The sequence below is a fragment of the Nylanderia fulva genome, unplaced genomic scaffold (genome assembly GCF_048542155.1).
Source record: "Nylanderia fulva isolate GAGA-0341 unplaced genomic scaffold, ASM4854215v1 Scaffold202, whole genome shotgun sequence".
In the NCBI taxonomy this organism is placed as follows: domain Eukaryota; kingdom Metazoa; phylum Arthropoda; class Insecta; order Hymenoptera; family Formicidae; genus Nylanderia; species Nylanderia fulva.
In genome coordinates this window covers 21,012-41,439 of record NW_028190267.1, presented here as the reverse complement: position 1 = coordinate 41,439, position 20,428 = coordinate 21,012, and the positions used below count along the sequence as shown (strand labels likewise).

Here is a 20,428-nt window from a genome sequence, read left to right as displayed (position 1 = left end):
TTATTTCTCCATATGTAAGTTCGAGATTAATTTATATAATGAACTTACAAGGGGAGTTCGAGGTTGACTATTCACCGATTTTGATCTCCTTTGGTGTGTTGAATCTATATAAAAAAAAAAAGTTGATCCGTGTTCGAGCTTTTCGTCCAATGCGCCTTCTAAAAAAAAAAAAATTTTTTCCTTGCATTTGGAGAAATTACCAGGTTTGTTATCAGGCTTAAAGAAAGATACACTTTCGATCTGTGCCGCTAGTCCAGTGGTAAAGCGCAAAAATAGTAATCCCGGGATCCCGCGTTTAGGACTTTGGGCTGCCATAATGTTTTTTTATTTTTTTAAATATTTTTTTATTATTTTATAACATGTATTATTTATTATGATAAATAGATATTTGGCATACTAATAATGTTAGAATAGAATGTATATTCTAACATTATTAGTATGCCGAATATTTATTTATTACAATAAATAATACATATTATATAAATATAAGTATATACAATAATAAAAAAATATAAAAAATTAAAAAAATTAAAAAAATTATGACAGCTCAAAGTCCTGAACCCGGGATTACTATTTTTGTGTTCTGCCACTGGACTAGCGGCACCGATCAAAAGCGTATCTTTCTTTAAGCCTGATAACAAACCTGGTAATTTCTCCAAATGCAAGGAAAAAAATTTTTTTTTTTTAGAAGGCGCATTGGACGAAAAGCTCGAACACTCAATTTTTTTTCGATATAGATTCACCACACCAAAGGAGATCAAAATCGGTGAAGAGTCAACCGCGACCTCCCTTTGTAAGCGAAATAAACAGATAGAAAGCGGTAGGTCGGACTCGGTGGGCATGCCGGACGGCTTATTTGTTATATGTTGCTGAGTCTCAAACGTATCATCTTACTTTTCTGCGCCGCTATATTGCTCATTGTTCGCTGCATGACGCCGCCTCTCGATCAGATAATGCTTCTTTCCGCTTATTTGCTTAGATATTTTAATAAATAACTCAATAATTATTGCAAATATTGCAAAATGATACAGGACGTTTCTATTCAGTTTAACATGCTTTATCTGCCCATGAAAGGTGGGTCGCGAATTATTGAACACTATGTATAACATTTTTCATTAATATAATGCAAATTAACTAATAAAATTTTCAAAATAGTGTATGTTTAAGGTATAAATACTAATGAATGTGTATGTGTAAAGTGTAAATGCTAATAAACTATAAATATTAATAAGCTTAAAAATCTTGACTTTTGTATTTATCAAAATAGAATATGCAAAATAAAATAGATTATTCATTCAATTTGAATTAACATATTGCATGCGGTATCGAAGTTTAACGGATATTATGAGAATTTTGAATTTAAATAGGTCAAAATAGATATAATGCGACACAAATATTTTAATGCTGCAAAGCAACTTCTATTGCATTGCAAGAAAATGTACTTAAATAAATGTAGAATTTACATAAATCAAAGTTTAACGGATATTATGAAAATTTTGAATTTAAATAGGTCAAAATAGATATAATGCGACACAAATATTTTTATGCTGCAAAGCAGCTTCTATTGTATTGCAAGAAAATGTATTTAAATAAATGTAAGACTACTTCTATAAAAAAACTTACTTTTTTAAAAAAAGGTAAAAAAGAGCCAAGTAAAAATATTATATAAAAAAAACAATGTTATTTTTTAATTACTAAGAAATTGTCCCACAAAAAATTGTTCTACAATATTTAGTTATATAAATTCTACAAATTATATATATTCTACAAATTATATATATTCTACAAAAGAATTATGACATCAAAAAACTGCGCCAAATAAATAAAAATTAAAGTATATAAACAAAGTTTTATTATTTTAAATATTTAAAAAAGCTACTCAGCCATATATTTTGTATTACTTTTGCAAATTCTAATTTTGCAGATCTGATCTGAAAAATTTATCACAAAGTCACCTATGTATTTTTATGTATGATGTTATCATCTATATAGTCAAAACGATTTAGATCTTGTATTAAAAATTGATGTCATTTTAATGTCTCGACCCGGGCTAAATTTTTCGTCCTTTTAATCCTTTCAATGTCAGGTCGTTTTGACTATGCATCCTTCAAAATACAAAAGTGATTCTATATATCAAATCAAATAATAATTTGCAAAATTGATACAAGTTTATATTTGGCTGACAAGGAACGTTCGGTAAGTTGAAAATTTTAAAAATCTGAAACTCAGCACAATTTTAGAGGGTAATAAGTCTAATAACGAAATCATTTTTGTTATAGTGCTAAAAATGGGTTTAGGGGTGCAACCAATCGTCAGAAAATCTGTTTTTACATTCCGAAGCGAATATTGTCGAGACGAATAGAAATATAAAAGATTTTAATGTTACACTAAAGTTTGGATTCAAATGTACTTTACAATGGCGTATTTGGATTTTTTTTTTTTTAAATAATACAATTTTTCAAACTACCCTTTTCCCACTCAATATTTTTTTATATTTTGAGAAAATTTTTAAATTATATATATTTTAAAGCTTATGTATTACGCCAAATTTAACTATATATGTATAAATATAATAAAGTTATGTTGCGGAAATTAGTTCTTGAGAAATAAAATCAAGACGAAATACCAAAGAAAAAAAAGTCTGTTACTGCTTGATTCATGGACATTATTTGGAACAATTAAAAGAATTTATTCCGGCAAACAAAGAAGTAAATATATATAATGCAAAATAAAATTTGGCTTGTGTAAAATTAAAATAAGTTATAAATTAAAAGGCCAACTTAACGAGCTAATTAATTAGGTGTTAACAATTTATTCTACGTCATAAAAATAATACAAATGATAATTAGTAAACGTTTCAACTGTACGACAGTCTTTATCAATACAAATATCGCTTTGCTAACATATTCATAAATTAAATAATTTGGAAAGACAGAACTTATCATACATGTAAAATATATAGACTTATAATATGAAAAAACGCAGTAGAACACATTATGTTTGCGCGTACGTGTGAAGGAGAGCGCGTATTTGAAGGCCGAAAAGAATTGATCACCCTTTAAAAAATAACACAGAGTTTACTTTAACACAGTTTAGACGATACTGTAATTTTACAAAAGTTCCAGTAGATAAGCCGAGATCGATTTCAAAGTGTGTGTGCGGTTAATAATTGCGGTAATTTCTAAGCGGTTTGACAGCGGTTTGTACGTACTAAGATTCGAGAGACTAGCCCCGCAATTTTGGTGGGCGCTTCTTTTATCGGTGCGGTACTGAAGCCCCACTAATTTTTGCTTCACCAATTAATTTCGTTTGTTTAAAAATGTTCGAAGGTGACGCGAGGGCGCCTGTCTTTATTGGCCGCCCCGTAATTTGCGCGAAACAAGCACGCACCTGACATGCGCGAAACGCTCGATAGCGGGATCGATTGGCTTTCGGAAGCCACGTGATCGAACGGCGCATGTCTATTACATCGATAATCAATGCGGTAATCGTTGCTTTCGGTTGAGCAATGTTGTTATTATTGACAGCTTGTTAGGATAATCCTGATTTATCGCCTACTTGTTTATATCGGGCGAGCCCTTTTTTCCGCGGTTTTTTTTCGCATATTTATGTAAGAAAATATCGATTTTTAGACTGAAATTATAGACTTAAACAATTATTAATTTTCTTCTCAATTTTGAACATCCCGCCCGCCTTGTCACCCGCTGACAATAAGTTGCTATAAATTCTCGATAGCGATTGATAGTGGGGTAGGCGCGCGCCGGCGCGGCGAGATACACGTGATTATCGCGTGGAATGTCGCTCGATCAGCTGAAACGATGAACACGTGTTGACAGCGTGGTGCGATCAGCTGAGAATAGTGAAACGCGTTTTCGATGTGAAATAATGTGCGTGAATGTAAAAAGTGGTTACAGTGCGTATGTGATGTGTAATCAAGTGCATAGCGAATGAACGTGAGCAAAGATGTGTGAGTGATGTGACGCGTCGTGCATTTCTGTCTATGCGTTGCGTGTCGTTACGTCCGTTGCGAAGTCGGGAAGTAAGACAATTTTTACGAGCGGACGCACGAGCTCGGAGGTCGCGGTTCGAACGGTGACCACGCGTACGATCCCGTCGTCGCCGGGATGCAGTTTTGTGATCCGGGCGAGAGGCCACCGGTTTGGAGGCGAAATCTCGGAGCGCACAAGGCAGAGTGCTCCGATGCGAAGTGTTGTCTCGACCTTCAGCCATTTAGGTCGTGAGGTGAGTCCATGGATGTATTCTCCCGACCATCTCCGCCAAAAGTGGTCGCGCATCGCCTGGAGATGATGCCATCGTGATGCTACGGATCCACGGTTGTCCTCCCTGGCTCCGGGATGGCGAGAAGCGGCGCGCCGATCAGGAAGTGGCCCGGAGTTAGTGCTGTAACATCGTCTGGATCGTCAGAGAGTGCCTGTAATGGACGAAAATTTAAACAGGCCTCAATTTGTGTGAGGAGTGTGGTCAGTTCCTCAAAGGTGAGGGTGGTTTCACCTAGCACCCTCCGTAAGTGATACTTAGCGGATTTGACGGCTGCCTCCCACAATCCGCCGAAGTGCGGAGCTGCTGGTGGATTGAAGTGCCACCGTATGCCGTGTTCAGCAGCTACGCGTGCAATTCCACGACCCTCTGTGGATGCAGTGACGAAGAGCTCACGTAAAGTGCGGTCAGCCCCGATGAAGATCGTTCCACAGTCGCTATATATGTCCGTACAGAGACCTCGACGTGAGACAAAGCGACGTAAAGCGGCGATGAAGGCCTCTGAAGAGTAATCCGAGACAAGTTCGAGGTGGATGGCTCTGGACCAAAAACAGATGAATACTGCGATATAGCCCTTATAGGCGCGGTGTCCTCGTCCCTTGCTCGTCCGGATGAGGATGGGTCCTGCATAGTCCACTCCAGTGCGCAGAAATGGTCGAGTCGGAGTGACCCGATCGCGGGGTAGATTACCCATCGGTGGCTGAAGCGTCGTTGCTCGCCATCTTGTGCAGGTGACGCAACGATGTAGTTATTGTTTTACGACTGTGCGTCCTCGTGGAATCCAGAAGCGCAGTCGAAGCAGCCCCAGGGTGAGTTGCACTCCTCCATGCAGCGTCCGACGGTGACAGGATTCCACCAGCAGACGAGTCAGCCACGACGAGGTTGGAATGATCATCGGATGCCTCTCATCCTGTGTCAGCAGGGCGTTCTTAAGCCGACCTCCCACTCTCAGAACACCATGGTCGTCGAGGAACGGAGTCAGCTTGGCTAATGTGCTGCTTGGTGCGACGGAGCGTCCAGCTGCGACTACGGTGATCTCGTCCGTGAAGTGCAGTGTCTGCACTTCTCGAAGCCAACGAAAGAGTGTCATGTCAAGTTCCTCCGGACTCAACGTTAATCCAGCAGTGTGAGTCGGCTCGGAAGCGCGCAGCCAGCGACGGCACCATGCGGATATCCGTAGCAGGCGATGCAGTGATGAGAAGCGGAGCAGGATTTCTGGCTCGATGATGACCCGGTTCACAGTCATCAGGCTCGTGGCTTTCCTTTCTGGCACGTCGTCTCCTCGGATCTCCATCTCGGAGTTTGGCCAGGCCGATTCGTTCTGTGATAACCAGGTAGGTCCTGTCCACCATAGAGCGTGATTGATCAGTTCGCTTGGATTAATACCCCTTGATGCACAGTCCGCAGGGTTGTCGTGACCAGCTACGTGTCTCCATTGTGCATTAGGCAGCTGCGTCTGGATGTGAGCGACTCGATTGGCGACAAAAGTCTTCCAGCGTGAGGAGTGACCGCGAATCCACTGGAGGGTCACTGTTGAATCAGACCATAAGTATGTGTCTGATGTTGCCTTTGCTTTGGCCATCAATAACCTTATTGACGTTTCGTTCCTTTCAGTGATGCGGATGTATACTGCGGCGGCATATCCTTGTTCGGATGCGTCGGCGAAGCCATGAAGCTGCAGCGTGGTCTTATCTGCTCTGGTCCCGAGCCAGCGTTTTATTCGCAACTGATCTAGAAGATGGAGTTCTTCTAGAAGACGTTGCCATTCTCGAGCTTTGGATGGCGGCAGCGGGGTGTCCCAGTCCAATCCTTGCAGCCACGTGGATTGGATGAGAATTTTTGCTCGAATCACGACTGGAGCGAGCCACCCTATTGGATCGAAGAGCCGTGCGGTTTCGGATGAAACCGTTCTCTTCGTGATTGATGGCAGCGTGCGGATGAAACACGAAGGAGAACTGGTCGTGTTGCGGGTGCCAGCGGAGTCCTAGCGTGGCGTGGCTCTCTTCTTCCCAGGCTGGCGGTAATTGCTGCAAAAGATGATTGCTTGGTACTCCAGTCAGGATCCTCTCGTCGTTGGCTGCCCATTTCTTCAACGGAAATCCGCCCGCCAAGCAGAGGTTGCGAATTTCTGTCTGGAGTGCGATCGCATCGTTCAGCGTATTTGAGCCGGTGACCACATCGTCGACGTAACAGTCTCGACGCAGAGCCACGGCGCCACGAGGAAACTGCTCTTCTTCGTCTGTTGCGAGCTGACGGAGTGTCCGTATGGCGAGAAACGGAGCACACGCCAGACCGTAGGTGACCGTTCTCAGCTGGTACTCTCGCACTTCATCATCAGTTGAATGACGCCACAGGATCGTTTGGAATTTGCAGTCATCCGGATGCACGAGTATTTGCCGATACATTTTTTCTATATCATCAACGAAGACATACTGGTGTTGACGCCATCGAAGGAGTACGTCAGGAAGAGCTGGCAGAAGATTTGCTCCAATCATGAAATGTGCATTTAATGAGTCTCCTGTTCGCGTTCGCTGCGACCCATTGAACACGACCCTCAGCTTCGTCGTGGCACTGGACTCCTTGAGTACTCCATGATGTAGTAAGTACGTTGACTGATTGCTAGTTGTGGAGCATGTCACCAGCGTCATATGTTTTAGGTCTTCGTATTCTTTCATGAAGTTGCGATACAGGTTGCCGAATCGACGGTCCTGGACGTATCGCCTCTCCATCGTTGTAAGAAGCCGCTCAGCTGGTTTGCGGGTTTCGCGGAGTGCAGTGATTGGTGAGGAGAATGGCAGCTTCACCACATATCGTCCTGAAGGGGTGCGAGTGTGCGTGTGCACGAAGAATTCCTCGCATTGCTGCTCTTCGACGGAGAGTGTCGTGACTGCGTTGGTCTCCCGTTCCTGTTCCCAAAACTGTTGCACCAGCTCGAGTAGCTCGTGATCGGCAGTGCACTGGAATGTGCGACGGTGCTCTTCTGCGGATGCGACGTCGGAGCCTCCAGAGAGTATCCATCCTAGTGATGTCTTCTGCGCAATTGGCATCTGAGGTCCACCCTTGCGTAGACCTTCTTCAAGAATTAAGGAGCACACCTCCGCTCCCAGGAGTAGCTCGGCTGGATCGTTCTCGTGAAATTGAGGATCCGCCAGTTGAAGTCCTCGAATATGCGGCCAATCTTGTAGTGTGCTGGACGTGGAGCCTTGAAGAAGTGATAGGCGTGGCAATATAAACGCTATCACGGAGAGCCGGGCGTTCGTGATGTCCAAAGTGAGGTGCAGCGTGCCACGCGTTGACCCTGGTCGTGCGCCTCCGATCCCAAAGATGGCCATGTCGGTGCGTGATCGAGGCAGGTTCAATCGTTGCACCAGTGCTTCAGAAACGATCGACACCTCTGATCCCTGGTCGATCAGTGCTCGGACGTCGTGCGGTGCTCCATGGCGATCGGCTATGTTCACCCGAGCAGTGGCGAGAAGCACAGCCTTCTGTTCCTTGGCTTTGTGCAGTGCGGCGAGTGAAGTGGCTTCTGGTGTATGTGCGGTGACCGTGTTGTATGCGTCGTGCAGTAAAGTGTGATGACGTGCCTTGCATGTGTTGCAGTTCTTCTTCGACTGACATTTTGTGAGATAGTGATTTCCGAGGCAGTTGAAACACAGTCTGTGTGTCTCAACGAAGGCCTTTCGATCTGCAGCGGATTTCATCTTGAATTCGCGACACGTCATCAGATGGTGCTTTTCATGGCACAGTGCGCATTGTGGAAGGTTAGTTCCGTGCTTCGCAACATGTGTCTTCGCCGTTCGTGAAGACTCTCCGAAGTTCTTCTTGAGAGTCTTCGGATGCACGGCGTTAAGTGTGAACATCCGTCGCGTCATGAAGTCCAAAAGTGTTTCGTGCTGTGGTAACTTGTTGGAGTCGGATATGGAATTCTCCCATTCCATCCGAGTGTGTGCGTCGAATTGTTCGACGATCAGGTAGTTTAGGAGGTCCATTCCGTGAGATTCAATGGGACGACCTATACTTTCCTGTGCGTTGACGACTGTGACGGCAGCGTTATGGATGCGATGCAGTTCTTCAGCGGTTCCGTTCTTCATTCTCGGCACGGCGATGAATGCGGCGAAGTTGCATCGGATAAGTTCTCTCTCGTTTTCATAGTGTTTGCACAGTATTGTCCATGCACGTTCGTAGTTGTCTCCTGTCACCGGTAATGAGCTTATCAATTTTTCAGCCTGTCCGTTCAAACTCGACCGAAGATGATGCAGGCGTTCGATATTAGAGATGGTGGCGTTATCACCGACGACAGACAGGAAGAGATCTCGGAAGGTTGGCCACTCGGAGTAAGCTCCCGAAAACTGCGGAATCCTGACCCGAGGTAATGCGGTTCGAGGAGCGGCTTCGTTTAACTTGACTGTCTCCGAGGCTGACCGAATGCGTTCAGCGTAGCCGTCCAGGATGCTCCTTTGCTGTACGTACGTATTTTCAGTCAAAACATGGAGTCCTGAAGTAACGTAATCACTTTCCCTAAACTTATCTTTCAGGGCAATGCGCAGCTGATCGTGCTGGATTACGAACTTATCCCAGGCTTGATCGAGAAGTCTGATGCGGGTAGTGACGGCACTGGATGTGATGTTAGGAGCGCCCATCTTCTTCAGGTATTCGACAGAGCGTGAGATTCGAACTTGGATCTCACGCTGACTATCTAATAATATAGCGGCATCCATGATGTGACACTCACTGTATTTATTTTTCAGGCACTTCACTCTCGTCTTCAAGAACGTTCACACGCATGCCGGCGCGACGAACTGATAATCCGGCTCGAAGGACCAAAAATATGTTTGCGCGTACGCATGAAGGAGAGCGCGTATTTGAAGGCCGAAAAGAATTGATCACTCTTTAAAAAATAACACAGAGTTTACTTTAACACAGTTTAGCCGATACAGTAATTTTACAAAAGTTCCAGTAGATAAGCCGAGATCGATTTCAAAGTGTGTGTGCGGTTAATAATTGCGGTAATTTCTAAGCGGTTTGACAGCGGTTTGTACGTACTAAGATTCGAGAGACTAGCCCCGCAATTTTGGTGGGCGCTTCTTTTATCGGTGCGGTACTGAAGCCCCACTAATTTTTGCTTCACCAATTAATTTCGTTTGTTTAAAAATGTTCGAAGGTGACGCGAGGGCGCCTGTCTTTATTGGCCGCCCCGTAATTTGCGCAAAACAAGCACGCACCTGACATGCGCGAAACGCTCGATAGCGGGATCGATTGGCTTTCGGAAGCCACGTGATCGAACGGCGCATGTCTATTACATCGATAATCAATGCGGTAATCGTTGCTTTCGGTTGAGCAATGTTGTTATTATTGACAGCTTGTTAGGATAATCCTGATTTATCGCCTACTTGTTTATATCGAACGAGCCCTTTTTTCCGCGGTTTTCTTTTTGCATATTCGTGTAAGAAAATATCGATTTTTAGACTGAAATTATAGACTTAAACAATTATTAATTTTCTTCTCAATTTTGAACACATTATAATTGTTGGCTTCAATTACGGCTGATCATTCGAATTAGTCGTTAAAGAGCCTAATCCCGAACATCAAATTTCTGTAGTTCTTTTTAAATAAACGTCTAATTTTGTAATCCATGATGTAATAATGATATGTAATAAGCTGTAAAATAATTAATGTGTTAGCCTGAATATTGAATATTTGATTTTTAAATAAGTAGTGATCACTTAATCTATGTCGAGACGATAAAAATTCTTTAAAATATTTCTTGTTGAAAAACATTATAAACAATGTATACTTTATAAGAAGCAAACTCAATATCTGTAAATTACAATGTCAGAACGCTGTATATATAGTACCGCCATGCTAAGATGACATTTTTTTTAAAACATCAAAATAAGAACCGTCAAGTCGCTCGGTGTCCTTTTTTAAGTTGATACTGTTTTTTTTCTTCTTTAATGTATATCATTTCCGATATCAACCTTTTATAATAATTCCTTTCGTGATCCAAGATTTTTGTGTTGTTCTAATTAAAAGTATGTGTAAACTTTACAATATGATCAGAAATCACCGAGTGTCTTGCAGAATCCAATCTGATATTATTTTTATGTTCATTTACTCTTGTGCCTAATTGTCTTTTAGTTTGCCCTACATATGTAGCATCACAATTATTGCATTTTTATATATGACACCCGAATTATTCTGACAATTATCTCTGTCTTTTTGTGTTTTTATGACTCTATTTAATTTTTTCAAACTTCTGTATTTTACTGTTATATTAGATTTCTTTAACTCTGATGCTACTAATTCCGAGATTCTTTCAATGTATGGTATCGCTATAAATTTTTTATTGTTGTCATTATTTATGTCATTGTTATTCGTATTATGAGTCATTTCGGTGTTTAATCTATTAACTATGAGAAACTTCAGTCTTCTATTAATTTCTAAGAAAATGAGATCGAGAGGATAACTATTACTTAATAAAATCTCTATAATTAATGTTAAATTTTTACTGTGAAAAATAGAATGTGATAATAGTAATGATCGGTTGACTAGATTATATATGACACTTTTTTTATGATACATAGGATGATTTGAATAATATGAAAGTGTTCTACCCGAAAATGTTTTTTTCTGAAACCAATCAATGTGAATTATGTTATTTATAATTTTGAGTGAAATGTTTCAAAAAACTTATGCAACGGTTGTCCTCTCGTTCTATTGTAAATTTTAGTCTATCGTGATAATCATTAAATTTTTCAACTAAATATGAGACCTGATCCTCCGGCATGCAAACTAAAATGTCATAGCGATAGTAAAATCTTACATTTGCATTAATTGTATCAAGTATCGTAGTTTTTAAATCTTGCATAACAATATCTGCTATGATTGGAGATCCCATAGGGGTTCCATGAATTTGTTTATAAATAGTATTATTAAATGTAAAGAAAGTTGAAGTTAAAATAAATATAATAGCATTAACAAATTCATTTTTGCCAATTAATGTGTGGTTTTCAATATAATGCCACCTGTTATTTATACTGTCTATTGCAAGGTCCAGAGGTACATTCGTGAACAACGATATTACATCCAATGATACAATTATTTAATTGTTGTTTAATTTAAGATTAGATAATGTGTTACATAATTCAAAACTATTATTTACATGACTATTCGCTTTAGGTAAACTAATCATTAAAATATTGTGTAAATGTGTAGCTAAATGGTGTAATGCTGTGTTAACTGATGAAACTATTAATCTGAATGGAACATTTTCTTTATGAATTTTAGGCAAGCCGTATGCTTTGGGAAGCAGTGAATCACTAGAACTTACAAAATAATATTCTTTTTTAGCGATCCAATCATTTTTCAACCATTGTTTTAAGTTCTTATTTAGATCTTTTTCTATTTTTACTATTGGATTGTTTTTAACTATTGTGTAATTACATTTATCTTTTAATTATTCCTCAACTTTACATACATAAAATTCTTTGGTCATCGCTACGGTCGTATTTTCCTTGTCTGCTTTTGTGAAAATAATATTCGGATTTTGTTGACAGAATTTTATAGTTTTTTTTATACATAAAAGTAAGTTTGTCATGTATCATGTTTGTTTTGGTATTATTATTTAAAAAAACAGAGAACTGTGGAATGGCAATATTCCTTATTTTCGTGAGATTAATTATGTTATTAGAATTACTTTCTATGTCCTTAATGAATTCATGGATAGCTATTTTTTTATCCGTGTTAATTGAAAGACTAAAATCACTGCCTAATTGTAATAAATTTGTGACGTCAGTTAGAATGTCTAAGTCTATCAAGTTAATGAACCATTTATCATTAGTTTGTTCTAGTGGATTGATAGTTTTATTGGTAAATTTCGTTGCGCTAATGTGGTTATTAATATACTTTTTTAAAAAAAGGTAAAAAAAGGCGACAAGTTTACGTGCTCACGTAAAAGTGTTATACAAAAAAACAGTGTTTTTAAATTACTATAAAAAACTGCTCTAAAAAATGTCATTTTAATTTTATACAATATATTTTTATTGTACAAAATGATTAAATATTTCTAAAAAAAATGATATCAAAAATTGCGACAAATAAAAACATTTATATTATAAAATCTTTTATTATGATTATTTTATTAAATATTATTTTATTAAAAATTTTTTTCATAGAAATATTTTACAAACAACAATTAATTAAACATATGACTCATATATTGTAACGCAGCAAATTATATAAAAAGATCAAATGTGACGAATAATTTATGATTGACAATAATATCTTATTTGGATTAAAGAGTATGATAGAAAATATATATCTCATTTGATTATATTGTCAACCATATAATCACTCGTTACATTTGGTCTTTAGAAATATTTTAACCAAAAAAATAGAAAAATTTTTGTTAAAAAAACTTGGCGCTGCTAAATTGCATAATATGTCAATAATGTTAAGGTACTTTGTATATACGTTTATGTTCCAGTTAATTGTTCTATTAATATTCCAGCGTCAAGTTTTTTTAACAAAAATTTTTCTATTTTTTTTGTTTAAGTTTTTTTATGGATATCATTCTTTTTTGTAGTATATATTTATCTCTCCCCTTCCTCTCTGTCATACATACATTTATATCCTGCAGTAACACAAGTTGTAGATAGATAGATAAAGAGAAAAAGAGAGCGAGAGAGAAACACAGAGAGAGAGGGGGGAGAGGGAGGGAGAGAGAGGGAGGGGAGGGAGGGAAGGAGGGAGGGAGGGAGGGAGGGAGGAAAGGAGGAAAGGATGGTGGAAGGGAGAGAGGGAGAGGAAGAGAGAGAGAGAGGGAGAGAGAGAGAGGTCTGATGTGCATATTGATAATTTTTACTATTTATTTTGTGAATTGTTTTTATTAAACCAAATACGAAAATAGATATTTAAAAAATTGAAATTATGTTTTTTAATGTATTGTTACGTCCTGCGGTCTTCACGATTCTTTTCTTTCGAAGAACGCAAAGCGATATCTTGAACATCAAAGGCGGATAGAGAACGACCCGAAAAGCAAAGTAATCTACGAATCTCTTTCCTTTCGGAGAATGTAAAATGATATTCAAAATATCGCAGACCCGCAGATAGGGCACGATGTGACAGGCGAGGGAAAACAATTTGATGCCTATTCCTTTCAATAGAGCCCTTGAGAATCAATAAAACTTTCCGATAACCTAAACAATCCTCGCCTGACAGATCACCGGACGCGATATCTGCTTGAGTCATAACTAGAGGAGCAATAAAATATCAACCTTCCTCTATAAGAACAAATTCTCCATTGGTCGAAACCCTGGACTCTAAACAAAGTCCGAACCAATCACATTAATTTTCAAAATCAAAGGACGCCTCCAAAGCGTCATTGAAAATTTCCTTATTCGTCGGGGATATTAACAACTAATGGAGAAGGAGGAGCAAGGAGGTTTATATACGAGTAACACCATGCGAGCGGGAAGCTTTTTCTCTCGATTCTTATTCATTCTCATTCAGTCAGTCTCATCTCGTTCGCAAACCTCAGTTGGTTTTGTTTGAGTGTTCAACCGAAAGAATTATTGATTAATTTCGCAAAACGAAATCCCAGCCGTCGTCAACCGCCGAGCCACCTCCAGCTGACCAAGGTTCTTCTTGATAAGTAGTAAGTCTACCTAACACATTCATACCGATACTTCGTACAATTCCCGGGAGTTTTATCAAATCATAGAAACTAGAGTCTTTGGGTTCGCCGTTGGATTCGATAACCCAATCATTTATCTCACACCCTTTGATCCTTCTCCTACCTTTCTCCCAGAAATCACTCCGGATTCTCCGCAACAGCGGACGACTTCGTGATTTCTATCCGTTTCTTCCGAAATCACTCCGGATTCTCCGCAACAGCGGACGACTTCGTGATTTCTATCCTGATCTTCCGAAATCACTCCGGATTCTCCGCAACAGCGGACGACTTCGTGATTTCTATCCGTTTCTTCCGAAATCACTCCGGATTCTCCGCAACAGCGGGCGACTTCGTGATTTCTATCCTGATCTTCCGAAATCACTCCGGATTCTCCGCAACAGCGGACGACTTCGTGATTTCTATCCGTTTCTTCCGAAATTACTCCGGATTCTCCGCAACAGCGGACGACTTCGTGATTTCTACCCTCTACCCAGAAAATCACTCCGGATTCTCCGCAACAGCGGACGACTTCGTGATTTCTCCCGCTAGTAAATTAGGAAATAAAAAAAAAACAAACCGAATATAAAATTATATGCATTATATATATATATATATATATAGCTCCCGCGATTTGTAACAGAACCCTTTCTTTCTTTAATTCCAATTTAAACCACCCGACCTCGTAGTGGACGGACCTCCAAACCGAATATCGCGGACCGCGTTCAGGTCGTCGAGGAATCGGCGGAATCGGCGGCTGAAACAAAGAGCGAGTCGGGGTGTAGAAGACCCTACTATTATTAACAATAATATTAACTCATTCGACACCCACACACCACACACGTCTCCCATCCCCACATCCTTGGAACTTCCCCAAATTCCTTCCCCTTCCTCCCCTGAGCTCTCTGATTTTCCTAGATCTCCATCCCCTGCTCCTTCAACCATCATCTTCGGGAATTGTACGAAGTATCGGTATGAATGTGTTAGGTAGACTTACTACTTATCAAGAAGAACCTTGGTCAGCTGGAGGTGGCTCGGCGGTTGACGACGGCTGGGATTTCGTTTTGCGAAATTAATCAATAATTCTTTCGGTTGAACACTCAAACAAAACCAACTGAGGTTTGCGAACGAGATGAGACTGACGGAATCCCCTGTCTCTCCCCCGTCATCCTCCGAAGACTCGGAACCCACCGAAGAGATCGAAACAATCGATCTCACCGAGGAAGAGCCCAGGCTAACTTTAGACCAACTCCGAGCTTGGTTAATTGATCAGATCCCCAGGGTACGTGAAGTACCTGAGGACGGATTTACGATCGGTCTCGACCTCGTGGATCTAGAGGCTCTGGCGCAATTCTTAACAACTGCACATTCCGACGAATTCGTATATTGGTATCTTTCCGAGTCGGAATATCCTCTGCTCGTCCCCGTCCAACTCCTATTTAAAAAACTTTATCCCCCCTCTACTGTCCAACTCGAAGAAATCCAATGACCTTTCACACATACCTATACACGCCTACTATTAAAATTAACCTTATTGCTAAATTGTAATGTCCAATCGGGGTACTAATATTTAAATAAATATATACATATATTCTCACACACCTTGTCCGTTATAATCCCGATTGATGACCTCCGCACTTATGTAACACCCGCGAGATATACACACACACACTCACATCGTACACATAAGGCTTTCGTGTAGTTCAAGTATTAGATATGTAAATACCTCTTCTTCTTCTTTAATTTCATTAAAAATAATTATATTAAACTAGATTTTTGGGATGAATCTGGACTTAATTATTTAAATAAAAAAAACAACCACTCTCATTCCTTTCCATCCTGGAAGTCGCACAGGGTCTTATCCCACGCAAAAGAGATTTAATTCTCTTGCTGAAAAGGGACCACCGAGCGAACTGCCCTTTAAATAGAGTAAGAGTCATCCTTGCGGTCGCTGACCTATTGCGGGGCCCTTCGTACGTTCGTTCGGGTCGAACAGACGCACCGTCTAGTGTCGTTCGACATCAGTATAGTTACGTTCCTCCTTCGACTCTTCCTTCTTATTGAGTCGGGACGTAACATACGAAAATTTGGGGGCTCGTCCGGGATCGTAATGTGCGATTTTCAGTGGTAGGAATGAGTAAAGGGACTAGAAGTAAAGCAGATAAAAGTAACATAGAAGATCTTTACAAAACCGCTTTAGAAATACAAGATACACGCAAATACAAACAAAACACCTTATACACGTCAACACCCGCTGGACCCTCTGGATCCACACCCCTACAAGACAATTTCTCTTTCGAAAACCCCGAGACCAACTTAACGGATACCGCTTTAATAACCCAGCCACTCGTGTTGGATTCCGACGATTCCGCCGACACCGATTCTACCGTACATAAAGAAACCTCTATAATTAAAATTGAGTCTAATCACTACTCTGAAGAATTAGAATCGGGAAATATGGCCAATGCTAACTCTTTTGCAACCTTGAAATATGCGGTTGAAGCCGTCCCCTTCTTTGACGGTAGTAATATTCCGCTAAATTATTTTATTGAGGGTTGCGAGGAAGCAAAATCAATGCTTCCTAAAGAAGCAGAGGCCCAATTTACAAAAATTTTAAGAACTAGAATCGTAGGGGAAGCGCGTCGAACTATACGAGACCAAGATTTTGACAAGGTATCTAATTTAACCTCATATTTAAAACAAATTTACGGACCCACTAAAAACATTTACCAATTGCAAGGAGAGTTAGGATGCATTTATCAGAAAAACGAAGTCACATTGTAGTTGTATTGTTATTACATCCCTGTATATATCACTGTAACTCATCGATAGATATTGTAGGATATTGAAAATAATCTTTGGATAAGTTATTGTGTTATCTGGAATATAATTATTATAATATAACTACAATGTAACATATGTTATATTACAAAATATTACTTTTACGAGTGGGAAATTACAGTTAATATGTACTTAATATGTAACATTTACGTTAGTTACATAGCAGTTATGTTATATAGCAGCTATATAAATAAATGTAATCCCAGCAAACACCGATATATAATTGTTACATTGCTATAATAAAACGGAATATAACAGGTAATATAACGTGTACGTTACATGTAACATTCATGTTAATTGTAATTTCCCACTTATAGATGTAACATTTTAATATAACATATATTACATTGTAGTTATATTGTAATTATATACCAAATAGCACATTGATGTATTGATAAGTCAGTGCTATCTTGGGATATAATGACAATATAACTACAATGTAATATATGTAATATTAAAAAATGTTACATCTATGAGTGGGAAATTACAACTAACATATACGTTACATGTAACATGCTTGAGTATATAACATTTATATATTGTGTTTGCTGGGATTAGACCTCTTTCTCTCTTTCTCTCTCTCTCTCTCTCGCTCTCTCTCCTCTCCCTCTACAAAAAGTATTCTTTTTTGAATTTTTAGCCAAATTTATATTTTCTCTTGGTCGTTTAATTACAACTAATATGTACTTAATATGTAACATGACATTGTAGGGAATAATGTAACCTACATACATGTTACATGTCATCAAACCTGACACACAACCTAACATCATATGGATCATGGAGCAACATTACTACAATCTAGTGTTGACTGCTCGAACAGTACATTTTCGCACACATGCGCATTGAGAAGGTCGACGACGATGACCAAAATTTTCAATTTTATTATAAAGTCAAATTTTACATCGTAATATCTCTGTATATATAATACGTAGAGCAAAAGTAAAGACAGTTTTCTAATACAATTTAAACCCAAGCTATCGATTAAGTCTATCGAGAATACGATCAGTTCAATCCTTCTATGAGATCTGATAATATAAGATGCTGTCAAAAGTCCGACTCGCGTAAAGATACACGGAAGTACCTCGCTACGATTTTGTGACTTGTCGCGAAACACTACCGTGTCTCTTGATTTATTGCTTTGCGGGTTTACTATATTATTCAGAGAGCAAGAGAAATCAATGGGTTTGATATTTTTATAATATTCGGATTCTTTTAAATGTAATAACCAGCAGAATTTTTTCTTGTGTGTGTAATGTAAGCTGTGAATTTGTTTTTTAAACAATCTGCTGTGGTAGTTATAAATTTCTTGCCATACATGGGGTGGGATATTATTATTTAGTCTTTGTGAATATTTCATTATGTTTTTGTTAAAATACTCTATTTGTCTGTACAAGTCAAATATCTCTATGTTTAATATTTCAAATCTAAATTTATGTAACACACTGTCAAACCTTTTTTTTGATTTATAATAATACATTATATTGTTTTTGTCCGATAGATGTTTAGGTAAAATTCTTAATATCTTACATTGTTTTAAAAATATTAATTTCGAAACAGTTCTTATCTTTCCATAATTAGCATCTAGCCAAGATTTTAAATCTTCGAAACTTTGTTGTCCATAATTATGTTGTACAAAATTAAATTAAATTGTGGAACTAATTGTGTATAATTACTACGCATTGTAAGGCCAGCGTGAATTAAATATATATAATGAAAAATAAAATTCGGCTGTGTAAAATTAAAATAAGTTATAAATTAAAAGGCCGATTTAACAAGCTAATTAATTAGGTGTTAACAATTTATTCTACGTCATGAAAATAATACAAATGATAATTAGTAAACGTTTTGACTGTACGACAGTCTTTATCAATACAAATATCGCTTTGCTAACATATCCATAAATTAAATAATTTGGAAAGACAGAACTTATCATACATGTAAAATATATAGACTTATAATATAAAAAAACGCAGTATAACACATTATAATTGTTGGCTTGAATTACGGCTGATCGTTCGAATTAGTCGTTAAAGAGCCTATTCCCGAACATCAAATTTCTGTAGTTCTTTTTTAATAAACGTCTAATTTTGTAATCCATGATGTAATAATGATATGTAATAAGCTGTGAAATAATTAATGTGTTAGTCTGAATATTGAAAAAAATTTAAAGAAGTAAATATTTGAACAATACCAGAAAAAAATAGTTTTGTACAACTTTTAATATGTTTTCGGTCTTAGACTTGGAAAAATTTGACAAGGAGGATGTGCTTGGTCAGGAACCATACCTGCGAAAAATACCCCTTCAAAGGGGAGTGAGCAAGAAGCCCCTAAACCTTGACGTACGAGGAATAAACGAGCAGTAGTAAATAAGAAAAGAACGCCTGCTACGGCATCTTCCTCACAAAGAAGAGAGGGACTCGACGGAAACAACGGTGAGAACTGCCCCTCTCTTGAAAAAATCGGGAGAAATGGTGGAAGTGATCATGGAGAAGGCCTGAAAAGAACAGAAACGAGAACAAAAAGGCGAAAAAAAAATTGTTTAAATGAAAAAAAAACATAAAATATTCACTCACACACAAAAAAAAATTTTGGTAAACAAACTCACAAAAAAAATTTTCAGGTATAATACTTTCTCTCTCTTCCTAATATTCTCTTAGCGTTGCCCCACGTTGGGCGCCAAAAATTTGCAACGTCTTTTCCTGCTCCGAAACGCCAAGTTCGGACAGGGGAGCGTTTAATTTAAATATTTTATTAGTTAACGTTAAAAAATCGGTAACAAAAGAGTTGAACTACTCGTACTTTGGTACTTTCGGTAACTCACGATAAAGTTGGGCGCCAGGCGCATGTAAATGCGCCGCGGTATCAATAAAAACGGGACTTAAGGTATCTCTTCGAAATTCGGCAGTGAGTCGCGGGTCTATATGATTTTTAGTCTATGGTTGAGAGAGAGATATACAGAGAGACTTACACAGGTTGACATAAGTAGACATATATATATATTTCAAACACTTAGAACTAACAATTGTACATGTAATAAATATAAATTGACAATATAATTATATGACGGACATTAACATTTAGGCTAGAGATACAGATGAATATAATATATAAATATGCCAAGGTGTCGGTATGACGGGATCGATCTATCAAATTTTCATTAATTATAACAATATTTAATAACTTTTAACAATCTCGCGACAATATTATCCTAAAAAAATCATAAAAATGAAAAGGTCAGGCCATGTTCAAAAGAAGGTACTCAAAAATTTACACGATCTAATAATAAATTATCACGAAAAGTAACTGATATGTTATTCAAGGTGCCAGTTTAAAGTGAACATACGTAAAGTGTATATTATCTAAATTTAGTAATAATATATTACCATGAAAAGTAACTATGATATTTTATTCAAGGTGCAAGTTCACATTAAATATACATACATATAAGTAAAACTGATTACAATTTGATTCTAGAAAATAAGTGCGATATGTTATTCTTAGTGCACAAAATATAATAGTCGTTTATAGAAATTTGATTTGAAATTCATACTAGCCCGTACAATAAAAAATAATTGCTCGTAATTCCAGAGTACCAATTTGTTAATGACTCAGAAAAATAACATGGCGGCCTGCTCT

General features: G+C 38.3%; 3 protein-coding genes across 3 annotated transcripts; all 3 read right to left on the bottom strand.

Moving 5' to 3' along the window:
* Window positions 1-4,321: 4,321 nt before the first annotated feature.
* Window positions 4,322-5,000, bottom strand: LOC114946342 (uncharacterized). Its single transcript, XM_029322794.1, has 2 exons — window positions 4,969-5,000; window positions 4,322-4,817 (listed from the first exon to the last, which is right to left on the bottom strand). Exons 1-2 carry the CDS (start codon window positions 4,998-5,000, stop codon window positions 4,322-4,324), a joined length of 528 nt encoding a protein of 175 aa, XP_029178627.1.
* A 26-nt stretch (window positions 5,001-5,026) lies between these two features.
* On the bottom strand, window positions 5,027-5,860 carry LOC114945732 (uncharacterized). The gene has a single exon (XM_029322039.2). It carries the CDS (start codon window positions 5,858-5,860, stop codon window positions 5,027-5,029), a length of 834 nt encoding a protein of 277 aa, XP_029177872.2.
* Window positions 5,861-5,966: 106 nt separating this feature from the next.
* LOC114939897 (uncharacterized) lies at window positions 5,967-8,996 on the bottom strand. Its single transcript, XM_085482436.1, has one exon. It carries the CDS (start codon window positions 8,994-8,996, stop codon window positions 5,967-5,969), a length of 3,030 nt encoding a protein of 1,009 aa, XP_085338562.1.
* Window positions 8,997-20,428: the final 11,432 nt, after the last annotated feature.

Excerpts from the sequence above, each read along its gene's own strand:
- LOC114946342 (XM_029322794.1), bottom strand. The coding sequence starts at position 5,000 with ATGGCGAGCAACGACGCTTCAGCCACCGATGG. Across the intron at positions 4,818-4,968 it reads GACGCTTCAGCCACCGATGG|AGCCATCCACCTCGAACTTG; the intron begins GTAATCTACCCC and ends TTTTTGGTCCAG.
- LOC114945732 (XM_029322039.2), bottom strand. The coding sequence starts at position 5,860 with ATGGCCAAAGCAAAGGCAACATCAGACACATACTTATGGTCTGATTCA.
- LOC114939897 (XM_085482436.1), bottom strand. The coding sequence starts at position 8,996 with ATGGATGCCGCTATATTATTAGATAGTCAGCGTGAGATCCAAGTTCGA.